At 38.4% G+C, this 26,704-nt stretch overlaps 1 protein-coding gene across 4 annotated transcripts in view; it reads left to right on the forward strand.

Annotated features, from left to right (window-relative positions):
• The window catches only part of BRINP3 (BMP/retinoic acid inducible neural specific 3), a 348,258-nt gene extending 322,476 nt beyond the window's left edge, over positions 1-25,782 (forward strand). For 3 of the 4 annotated variants that reach the window (XM_032768511.2, XM_075067860.1, XM_075067861.1), the window contains exon 8: positions 24,322-25,782. In XM_032768511.2, coding sequence (XP_032624402.1) covers positions 24,322-25,438 — 1,117 coding nt within the window. In that variant the 3' untranslated portion in view covers positions 25,439-25,782. Of the gene's footprint in view, positions 1-9,691; positions 9,815-24,321 lie in introns of all 4 variants that reach the window. The other variant, XR_012656261.1, reaches the window with a different exon arrangement.
• The last annotated feature ends 922 nt before the right edge of the window (positions 25,783-26,704 follow it).

The following is a 26,704-nucleotide window of genomic DNA, read 5'->3' on the forward strand; positions in this document are numbered from 1 at the left end:
GCCATGATAATTTAGCAAGCAGCTTGGTCCTTATCTGACTGATATGATAGTCTGATGAGCTAAATTCAAAATAATGAAAACTAACTTTTTTAAGTTAAAGCTTCAGAGTGGTAGCCATGTTAGTCTGTATCAGCAAAAAGAACAGAGAATACTTGTGACACCTTAGAGACTAACAAATTTATTTGAGCATAAGCTTTCGTGGGCTAAAGCCCGCTTCTTCAGATGCATGCAGTGGAAAATACGGTAGGAAGATAACTTCTGCAGTGATAATCAGAATGGCCCATTTCAAACAGTTGATAAGAAGATGTGAGTAACAGTAGGGGGAAAATTAGAATGAGGAAATAGTATTTAGTTTGTGTAATGTCTCATCCACTCCCAGTCTTTATTCAAGCCTAATTTCATGGTGTCCATTTTGCAAATTAATTTCAGTTCTGCAGTTTCTCGTTGGAGTCTGTTTCTAAAGTTTTTTTGTGGAAGAATTGCAGCTTTTAGGTCTGTAACTGAGTGATCAGGGAGGTTGAAGTGTTCTCTGACTGTTTTTTGAATGTTATAATTCTTGACGTCTGTTTTGTGTTCGTTTATTCTTTTGCATAGAGACTGTCCAGTTTGGCCAATGTACGTGGCAGAAGGGTATTGCTGGCACATGATGGCATATATCACTGTGGTAGATGGGCAAGTGAATGAGCCTCTGATAGTGTGGCTGATGTGATTAAGTCTTATGATGGTGTACCCTGAATAGATATGTGAACAGAGTTGGCAATGGACTTTCTTACAAGGATAGGTTCCTGGGTTAGTGTTTTTGTTGTGTGGTGTGTGGTTGCTGGTGAGTATTTGCTTCAGGTTGGGAGGCTGTCTGTAAGTGAGGACTGATCTGTCTCCCAAGATCTATGAGAGTGAGGGATCATCCTTCAGGATAGGTTGTAGATCCTTGATGATGTGCTGGAGAGGTTTTAGTTGGTGGCTAAAGGTGACAGCTAGTGGCGTTCTGTTACTTTCTTTGTTGGGCCTGTCCTGTAGTAGGTGACTTTTGGGTACTCTTCTGTCTTTGTCAGTCTGTTTCTTCACTTCAGCAGGTGGGTATTGTAGTTGAAATCTGAAGGCATGTAGGTAAGTAAAGCGGTCAGTAGGTTTCTGGTATAGGGTGATGTTTATGTGACCATTGCTTATTAGCACTGTAGAGTCCAGGAAGTGGATCTCTTGCATGGACGGGTCCAGGCTGAGGTTGATGCTGGGGTGGAAATCGTTGAAATCAAGGTCTTCTTTTCCATGGATCCAGATGATAAAGATGTCATTAATGTAGAGCAAGTAGAGATGGAACATTAGGGGATGAGAGCTGAGGAAGCACTGTTCTAAGTCAGCCAAAAAATGTTGGCGTACTGTGGGGCCAGTGCCCCTCACCTGAAGCTATACTTACCTACATGCCTCCAGCTTTCATCCAGACCACATCACACGATCCATTGTCTACAGCTAAGCTCTAAGATATAACCACATTTGCTCCAATACTTCAGACAGAGAAAGCACCTACAAGATCTCAATCAAGTGTTCTTACAACTACAGGCCAAAAACCAGTCAGAGAACAATTCAACCTCCCTGGTCACTCGATTACAGACCTAAAAGTCTCAATTATTCAACAAAAAAACTTTAAAAACAGAATCCAACGAGAAACTGCAGAACTGGAATTAATTTACAAAATGGACACCATGAAATTAGGCTTGAATAAAGACTGGGAGTGGATAAGTCATTACATAAATTAAAAACTATTTTCCCATGCTAATTTTCCCCCTGCTGTTACTCAGACCTTCCTGTTAACTCTTTGAAATGGCCCATTCTGATGATCATTACAGAAGTTTTTTTTTTCTCCTGCTGATAATAGCCCACCTTAATCAATCAGTCTCATTAGAGCTGGTATGGCAACCCCCATTTTTTTTATGTTCTTTGTATGTATATATCATCCTACTGTATTTTCCACTGCATGCATCTGATGAAGTGGGCTTTAGCCCACAAAAGCTTAAGGTTAAAGTGTCTTTTAATCTGAAACTTTGGGTAACTTGTGGCTGTACCAGTCTAGTAGATTTGAGATGACCACACAGATCAATAAGAACATAAGAACTCTGCCGTACTGGGTCAGTCCAATGCTCCATCTAGCCCAGTATCCTATCTCCAACAGTGTCCAGTAACAGAGCTTCAGGGTGAGTGTACAGAACAAGGCAGTTGAAGTGATCTACCCTTGTCTTCCTCTCCCAGCTTCTGGCAGTCAGAGATTTAGGACTGCCCTGAGTATAGGGATGGTATTCCTGACTATTTTGTCAAAAAGCCATTGTTTGACTTATCTTCCATTAACTTATCAAGAATCATACAAATGTAGGATTGGAAGACACCTTTATAGGTCATGTAGTCCAGTTCCCTGCACTGAGGCAGGACTAAGTATTATCTAGACCAGGGGTAGGCAACCTATGGCACGAGTGCCGAAGGCGGCACGCAAGCTGATTTTCAGTTGCCCTCTTGCTGCCCGTGTCCTGGCCACTGGTCCGAGGGGCTCTGCATTTTATTTTAATTTTAAATGAAGCTTCTTAAGCATTTTAAAAACCTTATTTACTTTACATACAACAATTGTTTAGTTATATATTATACACTTATAGAAAGAGACCTTCTAAAAATGTTAAAATGTATTACCGGCATGCAGAACCTTAAATCAGAATGAATAAATGAAGACTCAGCACAGCACTTCTGAAAGGTTGCCGAACCCTGATCTAGACCATCCCTGACAGATGTCTGTCTAACCTGTTCTTAAAAACCTCAGACAAAAACAAACAATGAGAGAAATTCCACAACCTCTCTAGGTAATTTGTTTCAGTGCTTAGCTACCCTTACTCTTAGGAAATTTTTTTCTAATGTCTAACCTAAATCTCCCTTGCTGCAATTTAAGCCCATTGCTTCTTTTCCTATCCTCAATGATTAAGAACAATTTATCTTCTCTTTCTAACAACCTTTATGTACTTGAGGATTGTTATGTCCCCTGAATCTCCTCTTCTTCAGACTAAACAAATCCATATTTTTCAATCTTTTCTTATAGGTCATGTTTTCTAGACCTTTAATCATTTTTGTTTCTCTCTGCTGGACTTTCTCCAGTTTTGTCCACATCATTATGGAAATGTAGTACCCAGAACTGGATACAATATTTCAATTAAGGCTATATCATTGCTGAGTAGAGTGGAAAAATTAATTCTCCTGTCTTGCTTACAGCATTTCTAGTAATACATCCCAGAATTATGTCCACTTTTATTTGCAACAGTGCTATATTTTTCACATATTTACATTGTGATCCAGTATAAAAACTCAGACCATTTTCTGCAGTAATCTTTCCTTGGCAGTCGTTCCCATTTTTGTATTTGTGCAATTGTTTGTTCTTCTTAAGTGTAGTATTTTGCATTTGTCCTTGTTTAATTTCATCCTATTTATTTTAGACCATTTTGCCAGTATGCCAAGATCATTTTGAATTTTAATCCTGTCCTCCAAAGTGCTCGTGACTCCTTCAAGTGTGTACCATCTGAAAACTTGATAAGTATATTCTCTATAATATTATCCAAATGATTTAATAGAATATTGAAGAGAACCACACCAGGACAGATTCCTGCAAGACCCCACTCGATATGGCCTTCCAGTAGGGTGACCAGATGAGAGGGAGAAAATATCGGGACACATGGGTTTCCGCCAGCAAAGCAAAAAAAAAAAAAAAAGCTGAGTGCTGCCGATGGAGCAAAAATAACAACAACAAAAAAATATCAGGACAAATTGCGTCCCGACCAAAGATCAGTTGGGGTGCTGGAGAAACACCTAAATAGCGGGACAGTCCCGATTTTATCAGGACATCTGGTCACCCTACCTTCCAGCTTGATTGTCATCCATTTGTAACTACACTCTGAGTACATTTTCCAAACAGTTGTGTACCCACCTTATAGTAGGTTCATCTAGGCTGTATTTCTCCAGTTTGTTTATGAGGTCATGTGGGACAGTATCAAACACCTTCTTAAAGTTGAGTTATATAACACCTACTACTTCTTCCCCCACCCCTGCATCCCACAAGGTGCATTAACCTGTCAAAGGAGGCTATTAGGTTGGTTTGACATGATTTGTTCTCAATTTATCTTATATTCCTATAGGTGCTTACACATTGATTGAGTGATTATTGGCTCCATTATCTTTCAGAGTACCCAGACTATAGACTAGTCTATAATTTCCTGGCTTGTCCTTATTCCTCTTTTTATAGATAAGTACTATATTTGCCCTTTTCCAGTCCTCTGAGATCTGTCCCATCATTGATGAGTTCTCAAAGATAATCACTAATGACTTAGACATCACTATAGCTAGGCCTTAAGTATTCTGCTGACCTGAAAACACTTAATTTGTCTAAGTAATTCTTAACTTGTTCTTTTCCTATTTTAGCTTTAAATCAAATTCTTTTTTTCAGTCTAGTTATACTTTTCACCATCACACCAGCTCATGACAACGAGTTCCACAGATTAATTGTGAGTTGTATTAAAAAGTACAACTCTTTGTTTGTATCAACCTGCTTCCTATTAATTTCATCAGGTGACCCCTGTTTTTTCTATTATGGAAAAGGATCAATAACACGTCTTTACTCACTTTTCCAACACCATTCCTGATTTTATAGAAGTCTATCATCTCCCCCCTTACTTGTCTCTTTTCTAAGCTGTACAGTACTAATCTTTTTTAGTTTCTCCTTGTATGAAAGCCATTCTATATCCTTGATGATCTCTGTTGCCATTCTCTGAATCTTTTCCAATTCCACTAGATCTTTGTGAGATGGGGCAACCACAACTGAACTCAGTATTCAAGGTGTGGGCATATCATGGATTTGTATAGTGGCATTATGATATTTTTGGTCTCATTTTCTATATCTTTCATAATAGAGCCTAACATTCTGTTAGCCTTTTTGACTGTTGCTGTGCACTGAGGTAGAGCGTATAGAGTACTATCCACAGTGGTCCAAGATCTCTTTCTTGAGTGGTAACAGCTAATTTAGAACCCATTGTTTTATATGTGTGGTTGGGATTATTTTTTCCAGTATGTATTTCTTTGCATTTATCAATATGAAGACTTAATTAGTGTTTTGTAATACCATTAAGGCCACAGGGAAATTAAAGTAGGCATAGATTATGGGGTGAAGTGTAAAGGATTTCAGAAGCACAGAGAAGTTGGGTTGGGGACAGTGGACATAGGGTGGTATGAAGGTTTGGATAAATATAAAGTTTTTTTAAAGGAGCATATGGAAGGATTTTGGAAGCTGGGAGCATTGTGAGTTTGAAAAAGTTGTGCAGTGACGGCTGGTTCTAGGAAGGGTGGTAGGAACTGCAGTAAAGTTGTGGGATAAGGAACTATGGCTGGAGGGAACAGTGGCTGGAGTGAAGGTTGGAAGGATCATCTCACATGTCTCCAACAACCCCGCAACCCCTGTGACCTGCTTCATCTCCAGACAACTTTACCTGTTCTTTTGTATCATCCCTTCACTGATTTACAAGTTTAAATTGAAGCCCAGCTCCATCTTATGCTAAGCCTCAGCTGGTGCTTCCCTTTTGAAAGGATACATAGTATGAGTTCTGGATGCTTTAAATCTCAAATGAGACCAGGATTCAGAGTGTCCTGGAATATCCAACAGTTCAAAACAGAAGCACTATGAAGGGGCACAGCTACCTACATTTTTACAGTCAAGATTGACATATACCCAAGCACAGCCCCCTCTTCCAAAAAGCTATTTGGTTATCCCTCAATTAGAAGGACAACAAGAGTGGCTGCTGCTTGTCATCCATACACATTTTGTCACCTCCAGAGGTGAAAGTAAGCTGGTATGCCATGATACGGCATACCGGCAAGAGCCAGTGCGCTGTACCAGGGCAGCCAACTTCCCCAAGCGGCAATTTAAAGGGCCTGGGGCTCCCAGCAGCAGCTGGAGCCCCAGGCCCTTTAAATTGCTGCCAGAGCCCCACTGCTGGTGCCCTGGGATAGCAGCAGCAGGGCTCCAGGGGTTATTTAAAGTGCCAGGGCTCCCTCTGCCTCTACTGCCCTGGGCCCTTTAAATAGCTGCCAGAGCCCCACTGCTGCTACCCCAGGGCTCCAGGGGCTATTTAAAGGGCTGGGGCAGCAGAAGCAGGGGAGTCTTGGTTCCTTTAAACAGCCCCCGAAGCCCTGGGGTAGCAGTGGCAGCCTGGGGCTCGGGCAGAGGTTTAAAGGGCCTGGGGTGGTAGCAGCAGCCGAGCCCTGTGCCCTTTAAATAGCCACCGGAGCCCCCGGCTACCGCTGCTACCCGGCTGAGGAGGGGAGGGCACTTATCGGTGCAGGGCGGGCCAAGGCTGGCTCTGACCCTCCCATCCCCGCCTCTTCCGCCCGAGGCCCCACCCCTTCCAGGGGCCAGAGCCGACACCAACCCAGCCCCATACCCAGTAAGTCCCTATTTCTGCTTTCACCCCTGGTCACCTCTAGTATAAAATGAACATTTAGGTATTTTCTGATTACTTTAGAAGACATTTATCAGATCCAGTAAGTGTCATTACTACACTGCTGATTAACATGCTAGAATTTTATTTAAATACCTGCATTTTGTCAGTTTTGGTATAAAACTCTGAAGCATGTATCTGCTCCCTTAATTGCCTAGGGGGTTGATAACAGGATCCCTAGCCTTGCATCTCTATCCTGCTAATGCAACTTCAACCCAGGTTGTTAATTATCTGTTATTACCACCTGGTGGCTTATTTGGAATGAATTGATAGTCTCAGTCTAGCTCCTAAAGGACAAACATCCATACCTCAAGACCACCACCTGATTTATTGGCAATTAATCTCCCTATCAGCAGTTTCAGTGCAGAAACAAAGAGTATGGAGACTTCTGTGCTCATCTCTTATAGATCTGGTCCAGGCAGATCAGGTTTAGAACATTTTTAGAGAAGCTTGTGTTGCAATTGCCTTTGCTGTTCCTCTTCTGTGAATTTATATGGGATTTTAGTCTCCCCCATCAAAAAATGTAGTAATGGGTGTTTTACTGCCCATGTGTTTCTTGTTAAATTGTCTGTTTTTTACTCAGCATCTGCCTCACTGAGCACTCATCATCTGCTAGTGAACCATCTGATGTACAGCAGATGTTAAGCACTCAGCAAGCCGGAGAGGGAGGCAAAAGTGTCACATCATGATTAAATACTTGCTATAGCTATTACATACTGTGTTCCATTTTTATGGTTAATATTTGTGTGTACTGGGGAAACATTAAGAGCTATTTTGTATTTTACTTAAAATTCTATTTTCCAAATAAATGTATTTTCTGTTTATATCACTGTCATATAGTTAGAAAATGGTAGCAAGTTGTTGATTTTTTAAGACACTGTAGAGAAATAAATAATTAAGGAAACATTTGACAATGTCGTGCAATGGAATATGAATATGAATTCACATTCAGTCATTTCATTTATTAATCTTTTTGTAGATCACTTATGAGTTTGGTCAGATATACACTGATATAGATTCACCATGTGGTTTCCCTGATTGAAACCACTGTAGCACATTGCATAGGACCCCTAGCAACAGAAAGTCCATTTGGAAGTTGACTATGGTTGCACACTCCAGCCGAAACAGCCTAAAAAATGGTGACACACTTTGGGGAAGGGTGAAAGGCTGAGGAAAGTACTGATTTAGTGCATCCTTTGCTCATGATTCATCAGCAGGGCTGCTATTGAGTCCTGACTATGATTTGAAGATATTTTTCCTGGTGAAACCCTCAAGGGTGAGTGACAGTTCAACTATGCCCTGTTCTTGACCAGCGGTGAATCTTTAGTGGGAAGCAGCAATCCTTACACTATTAGGCAACTGCAGTTTGTACCTTTTTGGACCACTGTAGCCCAGCATCTTTTTGCAATAGTGTCTAAAATGGAAGGTAAAACCTTACTGTTGTTACTTTCATTGAACACCTACATACAGAAAAAAATGCATATACATGGACTTTTATATCTACATCATTAGTTTTGTAATACTGTTCACACAGACAGAGAGACACATACACAGCCACACAAAAAATGGAATACTTTTAGATGCTCTTACTGCTTACCCACTGGACAGAGCCTATATAGTGTAGAATCACCTTCTATCTGACTACCCACCCAGCTGTCCTAAGATTTACAATTCAAAATTCATCATCTGCCTCAAGAAAATCTATTCCAAATGAAAACATGTAAGAAAGATCATCAGATTTCAGAACAGGTCTGTTTTTCGGTTCCCTCTGCTGCAATAATCAAACAAAAGTTACAGTAAATCAAATACACCTCTACTTGTGGGATGAAAATCAGCAAAAACTAAGCAGAATTTTCCAAAATATTCTAACTGCTAAACAAAGCCACAAAATGTGTTTAGAATGTTTGGTTTGTAATCATACCCTAGGTTCAAAAAAGAATTAGATAAGTTCTAGGAGGATCGGTCCATCAATGGCTATAGCCAAGATGGACAGGGATACAACATTATGCTCTGGGTGTTCTTAAACTTCCAATTGCCAGAAGATGGGACTGGATGACAGGGGATGGATCTCTCAAAAGTCCTCTGTTATGTTTATACCCTGTGAAACACTAGCACTGGCCACTGTTTGAAGACAGGACTAGATGAACCATTGGTTGTGCCAATATGGCTGTTTTTACATTCTTAATCATTCTGGGGAGACCATCTCCCCAGTACCAATATACTGGAGGTCTCCTCCATAGACAGAAGTCAGCTATCTCCATAGCAACTTTCCCCTTGTCCAGGACTCTCTGGCAGATGCTACACAGGGATCTGTACTGCAGAGATGTGGCAAGGAATAGATCTGGGGGAAAGGCATATTGTCCCTTCTCCTCCAGCAATGGTAAATCAGCCCAAAAGTTTAAGGCAGACTGAAACCCCCTGTGTACTGTAGGACTCCTCTTTCCCTTAATTTGTGATCATTCTGGGGGGCAGCAGGACATCCTTAGCAGTGCAGTTCAGGAGCATGGAGACCAGGAGCCAGTGCAGAGTTACAGAGACTCAGGGCAGATGGCCGTGTGCCTCCTGCGGATACATGCAGAATCATACTCATATTGCAGGGACCCAACATATTTGGTAGCCAACATCTGGCTTCTACCAAAGGCTCCCTGTCTTGAAAGAACTTTGTTGAGTGTTTCTCTTTCCAGAAAACCTTACATGTATGTGCACTGACTCCAAGTTCTTGTTATCCGTAGAAGTGTTTATTGCAGGACAGTGCTGAAGCACAGTGCAGGAACAACTTAAGGAAGCACTGTGTGGCCCATGCTATACTTTCCCCACAAAGAGCAGAATGCACAAGGCTGAGAATTCTCTAAAGCTATTCAAAGAAATATAAAGTTTATTTTTATAAAAAGTGAAGAATTCAGAAGTTGTGTAACAGAAGTAAGTCATTTCTCACAGACTAATAGTTCAGACACTTCCTTTCCATAAGGAAATGCCAAAAATAAAATTTGTCACAAGAAATTTAACATTTGAAAGGATTTGTAAATAATATCATACATGTCAAAAAAAGACTGAATCAGTGTTTCTGGATAAAATAAATGATTAGTCTGGTCAGGACAGAATGTCATTTGTATAAGAAATGCTCAATATAATTTAAAACATTTTAATAAAGTAAACTTGGGATTATTTTTTTTAAGTAGGATTCAGTAAATAATAGTTCTTGATAACGTTTTATGGCAAACTACCATTTACTCAGGAATGGTCAAATTGGGGAGCCTATGCATTTGAAGCTTGATCTGAAGCCCATTGAAGTCAACGGAAAGGTGAGCACTGATTTCAGTAGACTTTGGTCACGTCCTATATTGAAGTAGTATTACCTCATCACCTGACTTTCACACTTGAAAACCAAACACACATTACTTCTAAAGTGGGTCTCCTAGTTGAAATAATAATGACAGCCTGTCATAAAATGTAGTGCAGTATACTGTAAAGCACTTCCAGTGCTGTCTACTGCACCAGTTATTTTTATAATTATAGCTGTTAAGCACTGACAGCATGCTTGGGACAGTACAAGACACAAAGGATGAGTAAGTGGTACTCCTATTCAGTAAGTAAGATATGTTGGTGAGGGTTCAGACAAGAGCCATCAGAATGATTGAAGGATTATAAATCATGCTTTATATTGCACTCAAGAAGCTAAATATTTTAGTTTAATTAGGGGACAATTAAGGAGTGACTTAATCAGAGTATCTATATAAGTACCTACATAGGAAACAAATATTTGATAATGGGCTCTTCTATATATCAAAGGTGTAACGCAATTAAATGACTGGCAGTTGAAACTAAATAAATTCAGACTGTAAATAAGGCATACATTTCACTGTGAGGGTAATTAACAATTGCAACAATTTACCAAGGGTCATGGTGGATTCTCCTCACTGGCCGTTTTTAAAGTCAATCATTTTTTTTCCCTAAAAAATATATTGTAGGAATTATTTTGGGAAAATTCTATTGCCTGTGCTATACAGGAGATCAGTCTACATGATCACAATGGTCCCTTCTAGTTTTGGAATCTAGGAATAAGTAGGTCCTCACTTATTGATTAGTCTCATTTTAACCAATGGGAATGACACTCCCTCAGTGATGTGGGAGGTCACAGGTTTAAAAAAAAAAAGTGGATGGAAAACAGTAGTGGGAATGCATTAGTCTTGAGCTGAAGAGTAAGAGCCTAGTAAACAAAAAAGGCAGGTGTGATGTATAGTGTTACCCAAAGAGTTTACAATCTAAGGGTAAATGAGTCAGTTCCCATTGATGTGAATGTGAGTTCTGCTACTGGCATGAGTTGGGCCAGATTTCATACCAAAAGATGAATAAAATGAGATATGCTCTGAAGCCACAAGGAACTTTGAATGGTAAGTTTTCCCCATTTCTGGTGGGCATGGCTGAAGTTGCGAGTCTGGAATGTGGAGAGATGTGAGTCTTGAATATTGAAAGGGTAATGTTTTGGTGAACTAGTCCTAGGAGGACATTCCATGAGGAGTTAGCATCAGTAAATGATGAGTGGGAGAAGAGGAGGAATGGTGCATTGAGGCTGGTATCAGTGGAAGAGCAAGGGAGGGGGCAAGAGACAGTCATGCTGGAGCAGAACTGGGAAGAACTTTGAAGGGTGAAAATGTATAAACAATGTAGTTGGAAAGGGGAATACAGTGGAGGGAATCCAGTATAAAGTGCCATTGTCTGAATGGCAGGTAAGGAAAGTAGTTATCTGAGCAAAGTGATACTCTGGCATTTCTCCATGTGCCCAGTACACTGAACTTCACAGTATGTTCTCACATTCTACCTTTGTAGGATGGCCAAAGCAGTGTTATTAAAGATAGAAAGGAAATTGAGTCCTTTTAAGATCCAACATGGACATAAAGCAATTGAAATACAGTTTATGAGATTTCCCTAAATTTCCCCTGAGCAGAGCTGTTCAATTTAACAGTATTTCTGGAAGTTCACAGTATAACACAGATGATAATTCTTGATTTGAAACATCAGTCATATGTGGAAAGTTTTCAATCAATTGGAGAAACTTTTGTGGGAGTATCAAAAAAATGTAGTAGTTCATAAATCTAGTATTAGCATAAACTTGTTTAATTTAGTGAAACAAGGAAAGCATAAAATTTAGATCTTGGATTGCTAATGAGACAGACGTCTGCGGCCCCGTGAAAGAGTGCACTGTCCACTACTGCATCTTCCTGTGGCTGGAAATGAGGGCTCGTGCTCTCTCATCTCTACTGCCCCTGCCAAAGGTCACTCTGGCTCTGCAGAAATGTCTTTTCCTGTAACTCAGCCCTCTGGCAATCCAGGTCATTATTTAAGTCCATCCCTTCCAAGGTAAGTCCAACAAATAAAAGTTCTTACAAAAACATCTTTGACCCCAACTCCAGGTCCCATTGTCCTCACACCCTTCTTTCAGGGCTTTCCATCATCCCTATCTCCTTTTCTGGCTTCCCATCACCTTGTAGGGGAACCCAGCCCCACTCCCCTACACTAGATTCCACTCCAGTGACGCTATAACTAGCAACCAAGGACTGCTCCATTCCCAGCTATTTTCTGCTACTTCCCTGGACTTTCTTCCTATCCAACTTTTCTTAACCTAGAAAATCTGTGAGGCAGACTGCCTAATTCTTCTTTCATGGCTGGAACTATCAGGGTCTACCCCTGATTTACCCCAACAAAATCCCAGAATAAAAATATACAATCATACCCACTTCCACTCACCTTTCATCTCTCTTAAGCTTCCTTTACTTCTCAATCAAACACTTCCCAGGACTCTCCACTGGAAATTTGGTTCCTGCACTTTTATCAGCCTGCTCCATTCCCAGTGGCTGTGTCTCCCTCCTGGCCTCTTTCAAAACTTCTCTTATAAACAGAGATAGACTCAGGCCAGAGTGAGAGAATATAAACTGCTAAGTATTTAGGAATTATAGTTGCCAGCTACAGACTACCCAGTTAAATCTGCTTCACCACTTGAAAAGAAGGAAAGAACAGGGCTGCAGGAAGAGAAGAAGGACCTCTGCAGTCACTCTGGAATTAGAGAATGGAAAGGTCAGGAAGATAGCCCATGGCAGAGAGTTGGTCCTGTACATTGTCCATCGTGGTGTCTGTTTATTCAAAAAAGATTTTTGTTTAAGGCACAATGGCTAGTTAGTATTCTAAACAAAATCTGCACATTTTTTCAAACCAGTCCCTGAAGTATATTGTTATCTTCAACTGTAAGGCAAAATTAAAAAAAAAAAAACTTCCTTTCTCATTAGTCCATTTTTTTTTTCTGTTACTTTTTAAACATTTTTTCTGTACTGGGCTTTTGAATTCCTGTCTACTCAAGGATATTTCCATGTTAGTGTTTCAATTTCTTGAAGTATTTTTAGCTGCTTTGTCCACCATTTCATCCTCTGCTATTCTAATCTGCCCTAGGGTCCAAACCAAAGCTGCAGGTAACCCCATCCGTTATTAGAAATATAATTTCATTGATTAAATCACAACATACTGAGATACCCTCTTTTATCACTATAAGGCCTAAGACTGAATAAAAAAAATAGCCACCTATACTGGGTGTACATTCCTGATCTAATTTAATGCTAGTGTATTGCTACTAGTTCATCTGTTGGTATTATTTTAGATGTACTTATTCCACATTTTGATATACTCTTCTGGTTTTGTCTCATTTGGACCCATCTGTATATATTTGAAACAACTGACTCCACTTTTCATCTGTAGACTAGTACACTTCCGTTTTAATACCTAGTGTCTCTTTTTTACCTTTAAGTTTATAAATAAATCTAAATCCATGTTTGGACATATGATTTTCCATCTACATCAATTTTCCCATGACTAAAAGTTTTTATGCCATTTAGCTCTCCCTGTCTTTCAACATCTGAATCCACATTTAACTTGAATGGCATGTAGAGTTCTAATATCATGTGTTATAGTCTGCCTATCGAATTCCCAACAATCCTCATATGTTTGTTTAGTGCTTTCATTATTACAATTCCCATTAATTTTGGACAAGAAAGTTGGATTCGGTAATTTCAAGTTCTGACTTTTGATGTGACCCGAAAACTTGGCTGCCATAGCCAATTACCAGCCTGATTATGGCTCTGTATATCTACAGCAATGCTTTCATCTCCATTATCCATTTAGTCCAGCAAGACTTTTATGTGGTTTAATCCTTCCTTTATATATATCTTTAACATAGTCTATATGATCTTTCCAAAATAATTTAGCATCAAATATTACCTCTAGGAATTTAAACCTTTTAACTTTATCTAATTGTTCTCCATACAGAGATCATTTAAATTCCTTTGTAACTTTCCTTTTTGTAAAGATCAGTCATTTGGTTTTCGCAATGGAGAAATTGGTACCTTATGCAGTTCCCTAATCAGAGGTCTCTTGTAATGTTTTATTGATTCTCTTTTCTGCCACCTCAATATTCCTGCTGCTCATCCACACACCACAATTATCTGAGACTTGACTGACTCCACCACTTATTTGTTTTGGGAGATCATTTATCATATTAAATATTTATCATATTAAATAAGGTCAGGCTGATAATACTTCCCTGTGGTGTACCATTTTTAATATTAGCTATAGTCAACATAACTTTCCCAACTCTGATCTCCATAGTCCTGTTACTGAAAAAAGTCCCTAATTCACCCATATATTCTTCCCCTTATTCCTAAATTCATTTACTTTGTACAAAAACCTTACCTCCATAGCATGTCATATGCCTTTTCAATATCTAGAAAGACAGCTATCATGAAACCATTGTGCCTCTTTTTTTTTGTATTTCAATTTCTAATTTATCAATGTGATCAATGGGTGCATTTTATGCTCTTAAAACCATGTCATTTCTATAATGTTATTGTTTTCCAAATAGACAATGAATCTTGCTTTCACCATTCTTTCCATAATTTTACCCAGACAAGACATAAGGTCAATAGATCTATAAGCATCCACTTGTGCAGATAATTTGCCTGTTTTTCATATTGGAATTAAGTATCAGAGGGGTAGCCATGTTAGTCTGGGTCTGTAAAAGTGGCAAAGAGTTCTGTGGCACCTTATAGACTAACAAATGTATTGAAGCATGAGCTTTCATGGGTGAATACCCACTTCAGCATCCGACGAAGTGGATATTCACCCAAGAAAGCTCATGCTCCGATACGTTTGTTAGTCTATAAGGTGCCACAGAACTCTTTGCCACATATTGGAATTACTACATGTTTGCACCCTAGTGATATCACTCTTCCCCCCTCCTATATAGTTTGTTACATAATTCCAAGTGAACCCTCAATCTGCTTTCAAATAGATATTAAAAATGTTGAATATATTATTTTTAGCTGGGCCTGTATTCTTGCAGTTAGCAATAGCTTTCTCAAGCTCCCATTTACAAAACCATTCATTCAGTACAGTAGCTTCATGTTTACCTCACCAATATAGTAGATCACGATTCTCTTAAATGAATTATCTTTTAATCTGGTGACAAACTGCACTTTGATTTCATCATTACTCACCCCCAAGAAAGTTTCTGCTAAACTTATGCTGTTTTGTTACAGAACTTCTAACTACTGTGTCAGTCCCAAGAAAATGTGGGAAGTTACTATTCTTTGTCTTAATTGTATGCATTATTCTAATTTGCCTGTATATTTCTCATGTCTTGGTATCTTTATTTATCCACCCACAGTACTTCCTCCACCTGTCTTTCTTTTTCTTTTCTTTTTTTTTTAAATAATTCTTTCTGCTATTGTCTTATATCTTCTATACTTCATTAGATCTTTACTATTCATTTTCTGTTTTTTCTTTTTAGAGGCTTTGTTCCTGTCCTTAAGTGCCATTTTGCAGTCCTCATTCCACCATGGAACTGAGGGTTTAGTTCTGGGGTACTTCGGTATCTTAAGTATGGTTAACATAGCTGCTGTTATTAATCCCTTTATTACATTGGCATTGAAATTCTCTACGTCATCATCACTCACACGATGAACATTCACAAATTCAGTACACTTAGTTGTAAATAGCTCTGAGTTAGCTTTTTAAAAAATCCCAGGTGGGTAATTTTTCCATTACTTTTCAATGGCAAGGTAAGATTGGTGGTCTGGAGAAATGATCACTCTCCATTCCTACTTCCCTATTTATTTCCCAGTTGCATCTACTTGCAGGATCTGCTGTTATAATTCCCAGATCTAATCAAGAAAAAACTATCATCTGCTGCTTTAAATCTCTTTTGGGGTGTTGGTGTGCCATTGTTTAAAATCACTAGTTTGTTTTCAATGAACTTTTCTAAGCATATGACATTCTTATCAGTTATCTTGCTGTCCCACAAATTATTATGACTTTTTAGGTCACTGCATAAAATATATGGTCTTTCTAGTAAGTCTGAGCAGTCTAATTTCCTACACAGGTTATAGATATTATAAATCTTTAAAGAAAAATTCTCGTCTGAATTGGGATCTCCACATCATTACTTCTTCGTTCTCTACCGCTTTTTAGTTTAATGTGTCCTTTATGAAAGTGCAAATGACTCCTTCTCTTCCTAGTTTTCAGTCTTGTCTAAGTAACCTGTAAATTTAAAAGCAAAGCTGTCATGGTATCTAGCCCCAATCTGAACCTTAGAGTCCAAAAAAATGGGGTACCAGCATGAATCCCCCTAAGCTTAATTACCAGCTTAGATCTGATAAGCTGCCACCAATCAGGACTTGGAGTGCCTGATAAACTCTGGTCTCCCCAAAACCTTCCCTGGGACCCCAAGACCCAAATTCCTTGAGTTCCCACCAAAAAGGGGAATAAACCATTTCCTTCCCCCTCCTTTCTTCCTCCCAGACCTTTCCCACCCGGTACACCAGGAGATCACCGTGATTCAAACTCTTGAATCACAAAACACAGAGAAATCAGGGTTTTTTTCCCCTTCCCTCCCCCTCCCAGGCTTTTCCTCCCTGGGTTATCCTGGATTGATAGACAGATTCAAGCTCCGTGAATCTAAAACACAGAGGAAATCACCTTTCCTCCCCACTCCTCCTTTCCTTCTCCCACAAACTTCCCTGGTGAGTACAGACTCCAGTTTCTTTGAGCCTTAACCAGGAGAAAATATTAGTCAGGTCTTAAAGAGAAAAACATTAATAAAAGACAGAAAGAGTAGATAATCACTGTAAATCAAGATGGAATATTACAGGTCCTTCAAGCTTATAGAACCTGGAGAAAAGCCTCCTCCAGCAGAAATACAATTTAAAATACTTCCAGCCAAATACACGTTAAAACTCTACCAGCCAGATACACATTTGCAAATAAAGAAAACCAATTAAAAAGACTAAACCACCTTTCTACTTGCACTTACTACTTGAATAGAAAATTAGAGCCTGTAGCACGTCCGGTCACTCTCAGATCCCAGAGAGAACAACGCAAAACCCAAAAAACACAAACAAAGGCTTTCCTCTACCGAGATTTGAAAGTATCTTGTCTCCTGATTGGTCCTCTGGTCAGGTGTTGCAGGTCACTGTTTGTTAACCCTTTACAGGTGAAAGAGACATTAACCCTTAGTTATCTGTTTATCACAGAAGCTTTTTAACCAATCATGTTTCCTGGAGACATAGGACAGCTGGTTTCTTTTTCATTTCCAGGATATTTTCATTTAATTCTTGCATGTGCTGTAAAACTGCACATTCCAACAAAAGATTGTGATCCCAATAGTAGTCATATTGCACTCTTATCCTTATTTCAAATCACATGAATTTGATCTATTGGCAGATTGTTAGTATATACTTTTTCTTCTCCTATACTTTTGGTATTTCATCACTGATCAGTTCTAATGACACTCCATATATCACCCCCTTTTTGCAGGGAATACTTTGGTAGCTGGCAATTTATTTTAATTTTCCCTAGAATTTTAGTTTTTAAGCAGTTTAGCAGCCTGCTCTTTGTCTGTACAGTCAACTAAAATATCCCCATCTTACAACTTCCTGGCTGTTACTATATCCCCTATGCCAGGGGTTCTAAAACTGGGGGTCAAGATCCCTCAGAGAATTGTGAGATCATTACATAGGGGGTTGCGATCCGTCCCCGCTTTGCCTCCAGCATTTACAATGGTGTTAAATATATATAAAAAGTGTTTTTAATTTATAAGCGGAGTCACACTCAGAGGCTTGCTATGTGAAGGGGTCACCAGTAAAAAAAGTTTGAGAGCCCCCGCCCTATGCTTTTTTGGATCTAGTTAGCTGCTTTCACATACTGAATGGAACCTAATCTTATTGCTTTAGCTAGGGAACTTGCAATTATAACATTCTGGTTTATTTCTTTCCCAAGCTTTTCTTTGTTGCTGATATCATCATGCTCTGATTCTACTCTTTTCTTTTTTTCCTTACTTTGTATCCATTTTCAATCTGTAACAGAATCTTCTTCAGTTTCTAGAGTGACTTCATTTGGAGTCAGAAAATCTTCCATCTCAATCCTGCCAAAAGCCAGCTCACCCTCCACACCCTAGCAGCCAGCCCCATTCTGCTCTCAGGTACCTTAGTTTATAATCCTCTCCCATGTCCCCTCCCCAGCCTGGCTTCAACCTCAGTTAAGCCTGGCCCACTCTCGAGGTATGTTAGTTGTTCTCTCAGGCCCATTTGAAGTTTTTGTGGGATATACACCTCATCACAGGCCTCATCCTGTAAAATGTGGATTCCCCTCATTACTGCTTTGGGTAGGAGGAGTTGAGGGATCTCAGGAATCAGTACAATGCATATAACCAGCTCCTTCAAACTCAAAGGTTCACAAAGCGTACAGACATGAAAATCTGTTAAGGAATACTATCAAGGAGCTGAAACTGTTTATATGGTGTTTTTTTCCTAAAAGCATAATTTGTTACACATTTTAAAAAATTCCTAATTATGACTAGAATCTGAATCAATTTTTTTTCCAGATGAGTTATTTAAATGACCATCTCTACTCCTAGAATGAGGAGAACAAATTCAGAATAATTTTTTAAAATGAGTGTAAATTTATCTGTTAAGGACTAGTAGGATAAATAAAGTATGGTTACCTACCTTTCATGTAGATTTTTTTTTCACTTAATTTACTTCAGTAAAAGTAATATGACAAAGGTGATCTAGGAAGTATATTATTACTGCTTAATGCCAACTTTAAAGATATAAAGTAATACAAAGCAGTTGGTTTCATTCATGCAAATAACAAAGGAATCATAGTAGTAAATATTCTTGGACCATTTGGGAGGTGAGTGGAAACAAGTCTGAGTGCTTGTCTACAGCAGTAGTGCTGCAGCTCCATTGCTGCAATGCTTCGCTATAGACGCTACCTATGCCGACGAGAGGGAATGTCCCATCAGCGTAGTTAATCCAGTTCCGTGAGAGGCAGTGGATAGGTCAACAGAAGAATTGCGTCTGTCGACCTAGGGTTGTCTATACTACAAGTTAGGTCTGCTTAACTATATCACTTAACTATATTAACTATATCCACGAGGTGTGGATTTTTCACATTCCAGAGTGATGTAGTTGGGTTTTTAATGCAGACTTGACTTCAGTGTTAGAAAAACTATGGAAGTCTAGATGGAGTCTAAGTTGGAAGTTTCATCTTTTAACCCTCCCAAAGTGCATTTATATCCTCTTAGATATCCTTAGATTTACCCACATACTCTAAGGGCATGTCTACACAGCTGACGTTAAAGTGCTGCCATGGCAGTGCTTTAACATGGCTGTGTAGTCACGGCTCCAGTGCTGGGAGAGAGCTCTCCTGGAGCTCTAATAACACCACATCTGCGTGGGGAATAGCTACTATCTATAGCTGTAGCACTATCTACCCTGCCACTTTACAACCCTGAAACTTGCATTGCTCAGGGATGTTTTTTCACACCCCTGAGCAAAGAAAGTTCCAGCGCTGTAAGTGGCAGTGTACACAAGGCTTTCATCTTATTTAGATGTTGTAGAAATCTTTAGACTCATACTCACCAAAGAGAAACATGAAGGTCACCCTGGGGCATGTCATTTCTGAATTTGGCCCACTGAGTTTACATTAAAGAGACTCAACTGATTTTACTGATAAGCCCAGGGACAGAAGAGAGAAGTTCATGCAGGAAAGTAACTAACAGGTGAGTGTAAGAGTGTCTGTTAAAAGTAGGCCATGCCCATACTTAGAGCTTCTTTGTGTGTGCATTTGTTATGACAACATAAACTCCTTTCCAGTCACTCACACATTTGTTGGTGAGTACCAATAGCAGTAAAGATGTCTGACTATAATGGAATCTAAGTTAGCATAATTAATGTATTGTCCCTAAATTTGGCCCACCCACTTTAGAAGGATGAAGACCTAAGCGCTGATGTTTGTTGTTTGGGCTGCATGTTAATGTGTAGATAATTCTTTGAAATACCAAAGAAACAAAATATTAAAGTGCTATAACTGTATCGTAAGGTGTTAAAGGAATGCTATCAGGTACAATTAATTATTTTTTTAAATCAAATTCCATTAGATTATTAGCAATGGTATCACTTTTGAAATCTTCACCTAACATTATTTATTATGTTAGCTTGCCTTTTGCTTTTTTATTATTGTGGACAATGAAAACAGGGTATTTCCCTTTTGTTTATTGTCAATGAGACAATTCCTGCTCATCTCATTGACACAAGCGGTCTCATTCACTGTGTAATTACGTCTATTAGGAAGATAATCAGGAGATGACCCACCATCTGTTCCATTAGAAGTATTACACTGATCACACAGGTGCAATCTTCACACTGCAGATAAGCACATAAGACAAACAAATGCTAAACAGAAAGGTTTGATTGTTAAAAGAAAATATATTGTTTGGTGTGTAGATAGTTTCATACAAGCACATTGCTTGGTCATCACGTATTTTGTAAAATACTCTTTTAAAATTTCAGATCAATTCAGAGCCACCAATTTTTGTTTATTTGTTTTTTTGTTGACAGCATGAGGAATGCAGAAATGATAGATGATGTATATAAAATGATCGCTAACTCTGAGGTGATTTTAAATTAATATTAGCTCTCTGGAATTAGGATTCCACTCTGTTTTGCATGCATTTATTTTAAGAAAATAGGTGATTAAAGGAAACAGAAGAGGAAAAGATAAAAGATTCGTGAGAATTTTCTGACACAAATACACACAACTCAAAGCTCCATCTTTTCTTCCTTTTTTCAGTAAAACAATATTCCAAGTTTCAGTTTCAAATTTTTTATTAACATAGATTACCGCTCCAATTATCAGAAACTGGTGCCTGAAATTAGGCTTCTAAATCAATACTTAGATGTCCAAAATAATTGAACAGCATGATGATTTATGTGAATAAAATAAGCTAAATTTGGACTCTATTGCTGATACCCTAAATCAGAAAAAGGAATCTTTACAATAATTCTGCAAATAACTATCCTGCCACTGTGCTTCAAATCCATGTCTGGATAATGGAGTTTCTCTTGTGCAAGAAGCAGCTTTGTGTTCACATATTCTTATTTATGAACAAAACTTTTAAAAGAAACTGAACTTTCGTGGAGAACTCATAATGAGGGATGTGCTCCTAGGATTCACATTTGTAGGTCAATCAGCCCCCATCAGGGTAAGTTCTTAAACATGATACTGTAATTGTATGGGTCCAACTGTTACCAACAGGGCAGGCCTAATTTTTAAAGACTACTTAAAAGTAAATGGCATAGTCCAAAGATTTAAAGGGGGGAAAAAAGCTCTGGAGTTCCATGTCCTCTGTCTTGTACCTTTTGGAAATCTGATTATGATATATCTCAGACAGGCCCAAACCATAAAGCTGTAGGAATAGGCTGTAGTGAGCAACCTTTGAGATAGGACTTTCAATCCTTCAGACAAGGACAAAATTTTATTAAGAAGATTTATTTCAGTAATGTGGCATCATTAATATAAATTACTATGTATATTCATACACCATTGTTTCCAGCGTAGTTAACGTATAGTAGCAATGCAAGCAACAATTTTAGCTTTCACTAAAGATACATAAAGGAAGTGCCTTACAAAGATAGGAACAACGTAGGCAATAATTACAGCACTATGTATTCTGTGATTCCATATCCATGGAATTTTCCACAGGAAATTTGCCCTCATCCCACATCTCCCTTTGGTGAAGAATAGTAGTTCCAAATCTTGGCTTTCATTTAAACAAATGTTAGCCTTCTGCTGCAGGACAAAATCCTGCAGTACATGATTTGTCCAATCTAACACATAAATGTAGTTGAGATGCTAATTGAAGCCAGAAGTTGAGATTGGAATTGAAGTCCTCGCGTGTTGCCTTAACAAGACCATTCTTTCTTTCTACTGTAGGACCTCTCTTTAATTTGGGATACTTGACAAAATGTAAACTAATTTGCTATCTCCAGTTTTAAATGTTGATGGCCCAAATATTTAAAATAGGCTCATTTGTGCCTATTAGTATAATGTCCACATGATATCTCAGTAGTTCTGTTCCAGCAGAAACTAGAGACTATAATTAAGAAGTTATAACTAGAACTATCAGGGAATTTTTGACAGATTTGTTTTTGGTAGAAAATACTGATTCATCTTAACTGAAACTTAATAGGAAACTGTCAGTTTTGACCAATTTCTAGTTTAAAAAAAATGGAAAAAAAGTTTAAAAATTGTCCAGATGTTGAAATTTAAACTAACTGTAGTAAAAAGTTCAACATTGAAGCAAAACATTTTGAAATTATCAAAATAAAATATTTTGATTGATCCTTAACCAAATTATTTATGGATTGTCAGTTTCTGAAAATTGTTGAGATTTATATTTTTTGTCTTAATTTGGGACAGGAGGTTTAAAAAACCCAATTGTTTCCCAATACAAGAAACCCATGTTACACCCAGCTCTACTTGTAAATATGTCACAAAGCTACTCAAGGCTTTTGTAATGTTTACTTTTGAAACAATAAGATAATACATACTATGAAACAGTAATAATTAGAGCGGGTTAGGAATTTTCCATTAAAGTATATCTGTGTGAAAATTTCAATTTTGCCTTCTTTTCCCACTTTTCAGGTAAATCTAAACAAAATATTTAACTTTCTATTTGGTTGAGCCAAATCATAATCTGTGTCCACCTGAGCTGCCACAATGTCTTATGGGAGCTGTAGTTTAGATGTCTCACGCTCCCATTTTCCTTTACAGATTGAGCTCCTTGGCTGGACTACATTTCCGGTGGTGCACTCAGTCTTACCTCTGATTGGACTGCCAGGGTTTCATGATGATACATTATGAGAGATGTTTTTTGGCTGCGTACCAGGCTCATAGAGTAGAATGAGGACAAAAGGAACCTTAAATATAATTTTCAAGAGGCACCATAGCAACACAGGCAGACACAGAGTAATGGTGAACTTACCCAGAACCTGAACATTTTGATTTGGTTCAATAAACCAAAATGTTTTGATTGAGGTTAACCAAGACTGTAGCTTCCCTGTGGCACCACTACAGTCCACATAGACACAGTTCAATTTTGAAGTAAGCTAAACAAAACATTTTGCATTTCCAAATTAAATTATGTTGTAACTTTCCATTCCATGTAAAGTTTAATATTTTTACTTTTTGTCTTGATTTGGGTAATAAAAATGCCATAATTTGACATTTTGTGCAAGATGGAAAGTCCAGATTTGACCAGCTCTAGTAATAACATTCGTACTTAATGTCTGCTTTCAACTAGATACAAAGCACAATGAATGCATTCTAGGCAATCATGCTTCTATTTTAAAAAAAAATGTTTCTTGCACAAGGGTTGTTATTCATGTAAAATATTGATATGCAATAAATGACACAAAAAGAAAAAAAAGATTAAATAACAAGGTTAAAGATTGACTTGTTTTTACTGTGTTTCAGACTGACACTCTTACAAAGCCAAATTCTGAGATCATACATGTTTACAGTATTAATGTTTATTTTATAGTTGCGGGGCGGGGGGAAATAAATTGTACAGCATCTTTATCAACATTAGAAAAATGGAATTTGACATAGCAGAAACTAAAATGTGTTCTTCAAGCAATGCATCAATAAAACTAGCATGCACAAAAGCTGAAAAATATAAAAGCAATGCAGATTATTTTTCTCTGAGCCATTTCCAGATTCTGTTTGGTCATATGGTCTTTCTCTTTGCAACTGTGCCTTACCAGTCCAGTCAGGGAAAAATGAAAGACATATTCACCCATGCTTAACACTAGGAGTATAGTGCTAGAAGTGACTCAGATAATTAAGTCTGAATCTATTTTAATGTTTTCTCTTACCTGATATTCCAGCTAAATGCTTGGTCTCTAAATTTCACTATCTGTAAATCACAGCAGTTCCAACCCAGAACAAGAATGTTCAGAATATCATATAAACCTCCAAAGACTATGTAACAAAGATGAAAGATGGTACACATCCACCCACACAGATAACAACTTAACTAGCAAAATAACACCAAAAAAACCCAAATCCACCCTGTATAGATTACTAAAGTGAAGTCAGATGCAGAAAATTAGGTATTTACTTGACAGGGTTTCTTAGTAATGATGTGCAGTGAATAGAAAATATAAACCAATTGTCTTGTTATGCCACTGAGTTTATAAGGTAATATTCCTTTTTGATTTTTCATCATACTGGAAATGTATATATCCATTGATATCACTCCAGATGTCATCATCTGACATGTTAGAGATGTTTATAGTGTCTGAATTTGCTGCCAATATCAGTTTTCTTTGTCTCTTTCAAAGTGAAAAAATACAAGGTTTTATTGATTGGGTTCTGATTCCTTCTTTGTGTTGTTAATTATTGTTATTATTTTTAACTTTTACAGATCATCAATCTATTGGCTAAACCGCATCCAATCCTTTCTGTACTGCAATGAAAATGGTCTTCTGGGAAGCTTTTCTGAAGAGACTCATTCGTGCACCTGCCCTCATGATCAGGTCGCCTGCAATGGGTTCCTTCCCTGCATTGTGGGAGATGGCTCTGCATGTTTGACCTGTGCACCTGACAACCGCACCCGCTGTGGGAACTGTAATACTGGATACATGCTAAGCCAAGGGCTTTGCAAGCCTGAAGTGGCAGACTCCACAGAGCACTACATTGGGTTTGAGACTGATCTTCAGGATCTGGAGATGAAGTATTTATTGCAAAAAACAGACCGGAGGATTGAAGTCCATGCCATTTTCATCAGCAATGATATGCGCCTCAATAGCTGGTTCGATCCCTCCTGGCGCAAACGGATGCTCCTTACCCTTAAGAGTAACAAGTACAAATCTAGCTTGGTCCATATGATACTGGGTATCTCTCTTCAAATTTGCCTAACAAAAAACAGCACCTTGGAACCTGTTCTAGCTGTTTACGTCAACCCTTTTGGAGGCAGCCACTCTGAAAGCTGGTTCATGCCTGTGAATGAAAACAGTTTCCCAGACTGGGAGCGGACTAAGCTGGACTTACCTCTTCAGTGTTATAACTGGACGCTGACTCTAGGCAACAAATGGAAGACATTTTTTGAAACAGTACATATCTACTTGAGGAGTCGAATTAAGTCAAATGGTCCAAATGGCAATGAAAGCATCTACTATGAACCCCTGGAATTTATCGATCCTTCACGTAACCTAGGCTACATGAAAATCAACAACATCCAAGTGTTTGGCTACAGCATGCACTTTGACCCAGAAGCAATTCGGGACTTAATTTTGCAGCTGGACTACCCCTATACTCAGGGATCACAGGACTCAGCACTTTTGCAGCTATTAGAGATACGGGACCGTGTAAATAAACTCTCCCCGCCTGGCCAGCGTCGTCTAGACCTGTTCTCTTGCTTGCTACGACATAGACTCAAACTATCTACCAGTGAGGTGGTGAGGATTCAATCCGCTTTGCAGGCCTTTAATGCCAAATTACCAAACACAGTGGATTATGACACAACCAAATTATGTAGTTAACCATCAATGTGAAGCACAACACAAAACCTTGAAGGAGTTTTTACAGTGCTTTTGTGGAACAGTTTATGTTTGGAAGAGTAAATTTAAATTGTCTTTTCAATATCTGTCTTATATCAGTCAATACCATTGGATGGCAATTTACACACATGAACTTGCTGACAATGAATATATTATACCTGCAGTTTTGGTTTATGAATGAAATAAATACTGACACCAGTCTAGAAGACATTCTACTTTTTACAATAAATTTCATTTGTAATTTTATATGTTCCATGGCAATGCTTTTGTGCATTACATCCTCTAGAGGGAACATAAAAGGATACCAATAAAATTTTGTAGCTGAACAGTTATTAAAAAGAAATGCTGTGGGATTCTTTTTTTTTTCCTCCACAAAATAAGTAATATCCTTGATATACTTTTGTGTGTGCAGTATATTAGAGGTGTGGGTGTGGAGATGGTAGTCACAAATTATTTTTATATAAATCCTAGAAAAGCCAACAAAAATAGGAATCTTATATTATTCGTATGAGACACAAATCCAAATGTTCATGTCAAGGCAAACTGACAGCTGTTGTTGATGGCTCACTTGTCCTGCACCTGAGAGACTTGCTAAGGGCATGACTTTTTCAAGATACTGTACCATGGCATACAGATTCCAGAGCTGTAGTATTGTGCATTTTAGGGTGGACTGGATGCTAGTACTGGTGTCCTGTGGGATACAAAGTAATGAAAGGTTGCCTTGGTTACAGTATATGAGTAAACGAAAGGCTAGCTATCTTACTAATATCCAGTAGTTTACAGCAGAGAAATCCCTTTCCACTGAGAACAGGTTTAGTCTCCATAATTATTTGATTTACATGATTGCTTGCATATTTATTGAAGAATATGTAGAGAAAGACCACTAAAATAAATATCATATTGCACGCCCCACCCCTTGCAAACACACATATAATATATATACACACACATATATGCACACATAATATATATATACACACACACATATATATACACATGCTATCTGTATTCTCTGTATTTGTGTATGTATGTGTCTGTATTCTCTGTATGTTTGTGTGTATGTGTCTGTGTATATATATATATGTAGATGTAGATAAATACAGAATATATATATGTGTGTGTGTGTGTGTGTGTGTATATAAAAAAAAATTCCCCTCTCACCCCTATGGGTGGTATGTGTCTTCCTCAACCTCGGGTCCTCTACCAGAGGCCTGGGAGTTTGAGGGTTCTGCGCAGTATCTTAGCTGT

This window comes from Chelonoidis abingdonii, chromosome 7, assembly GCF_003597395.2.
Source record: "Chelonoidis abingdonii isolate Lonesome George chromosome 7, CheloAbing_2.0, whole genome shotgun sequence".
Classification (NCBI taxonomy): Eukaryota; Metazoa; Chordata; order Testudines; family Testudinidae; genus Chelonoidis; species Chelonoidis abingdonii.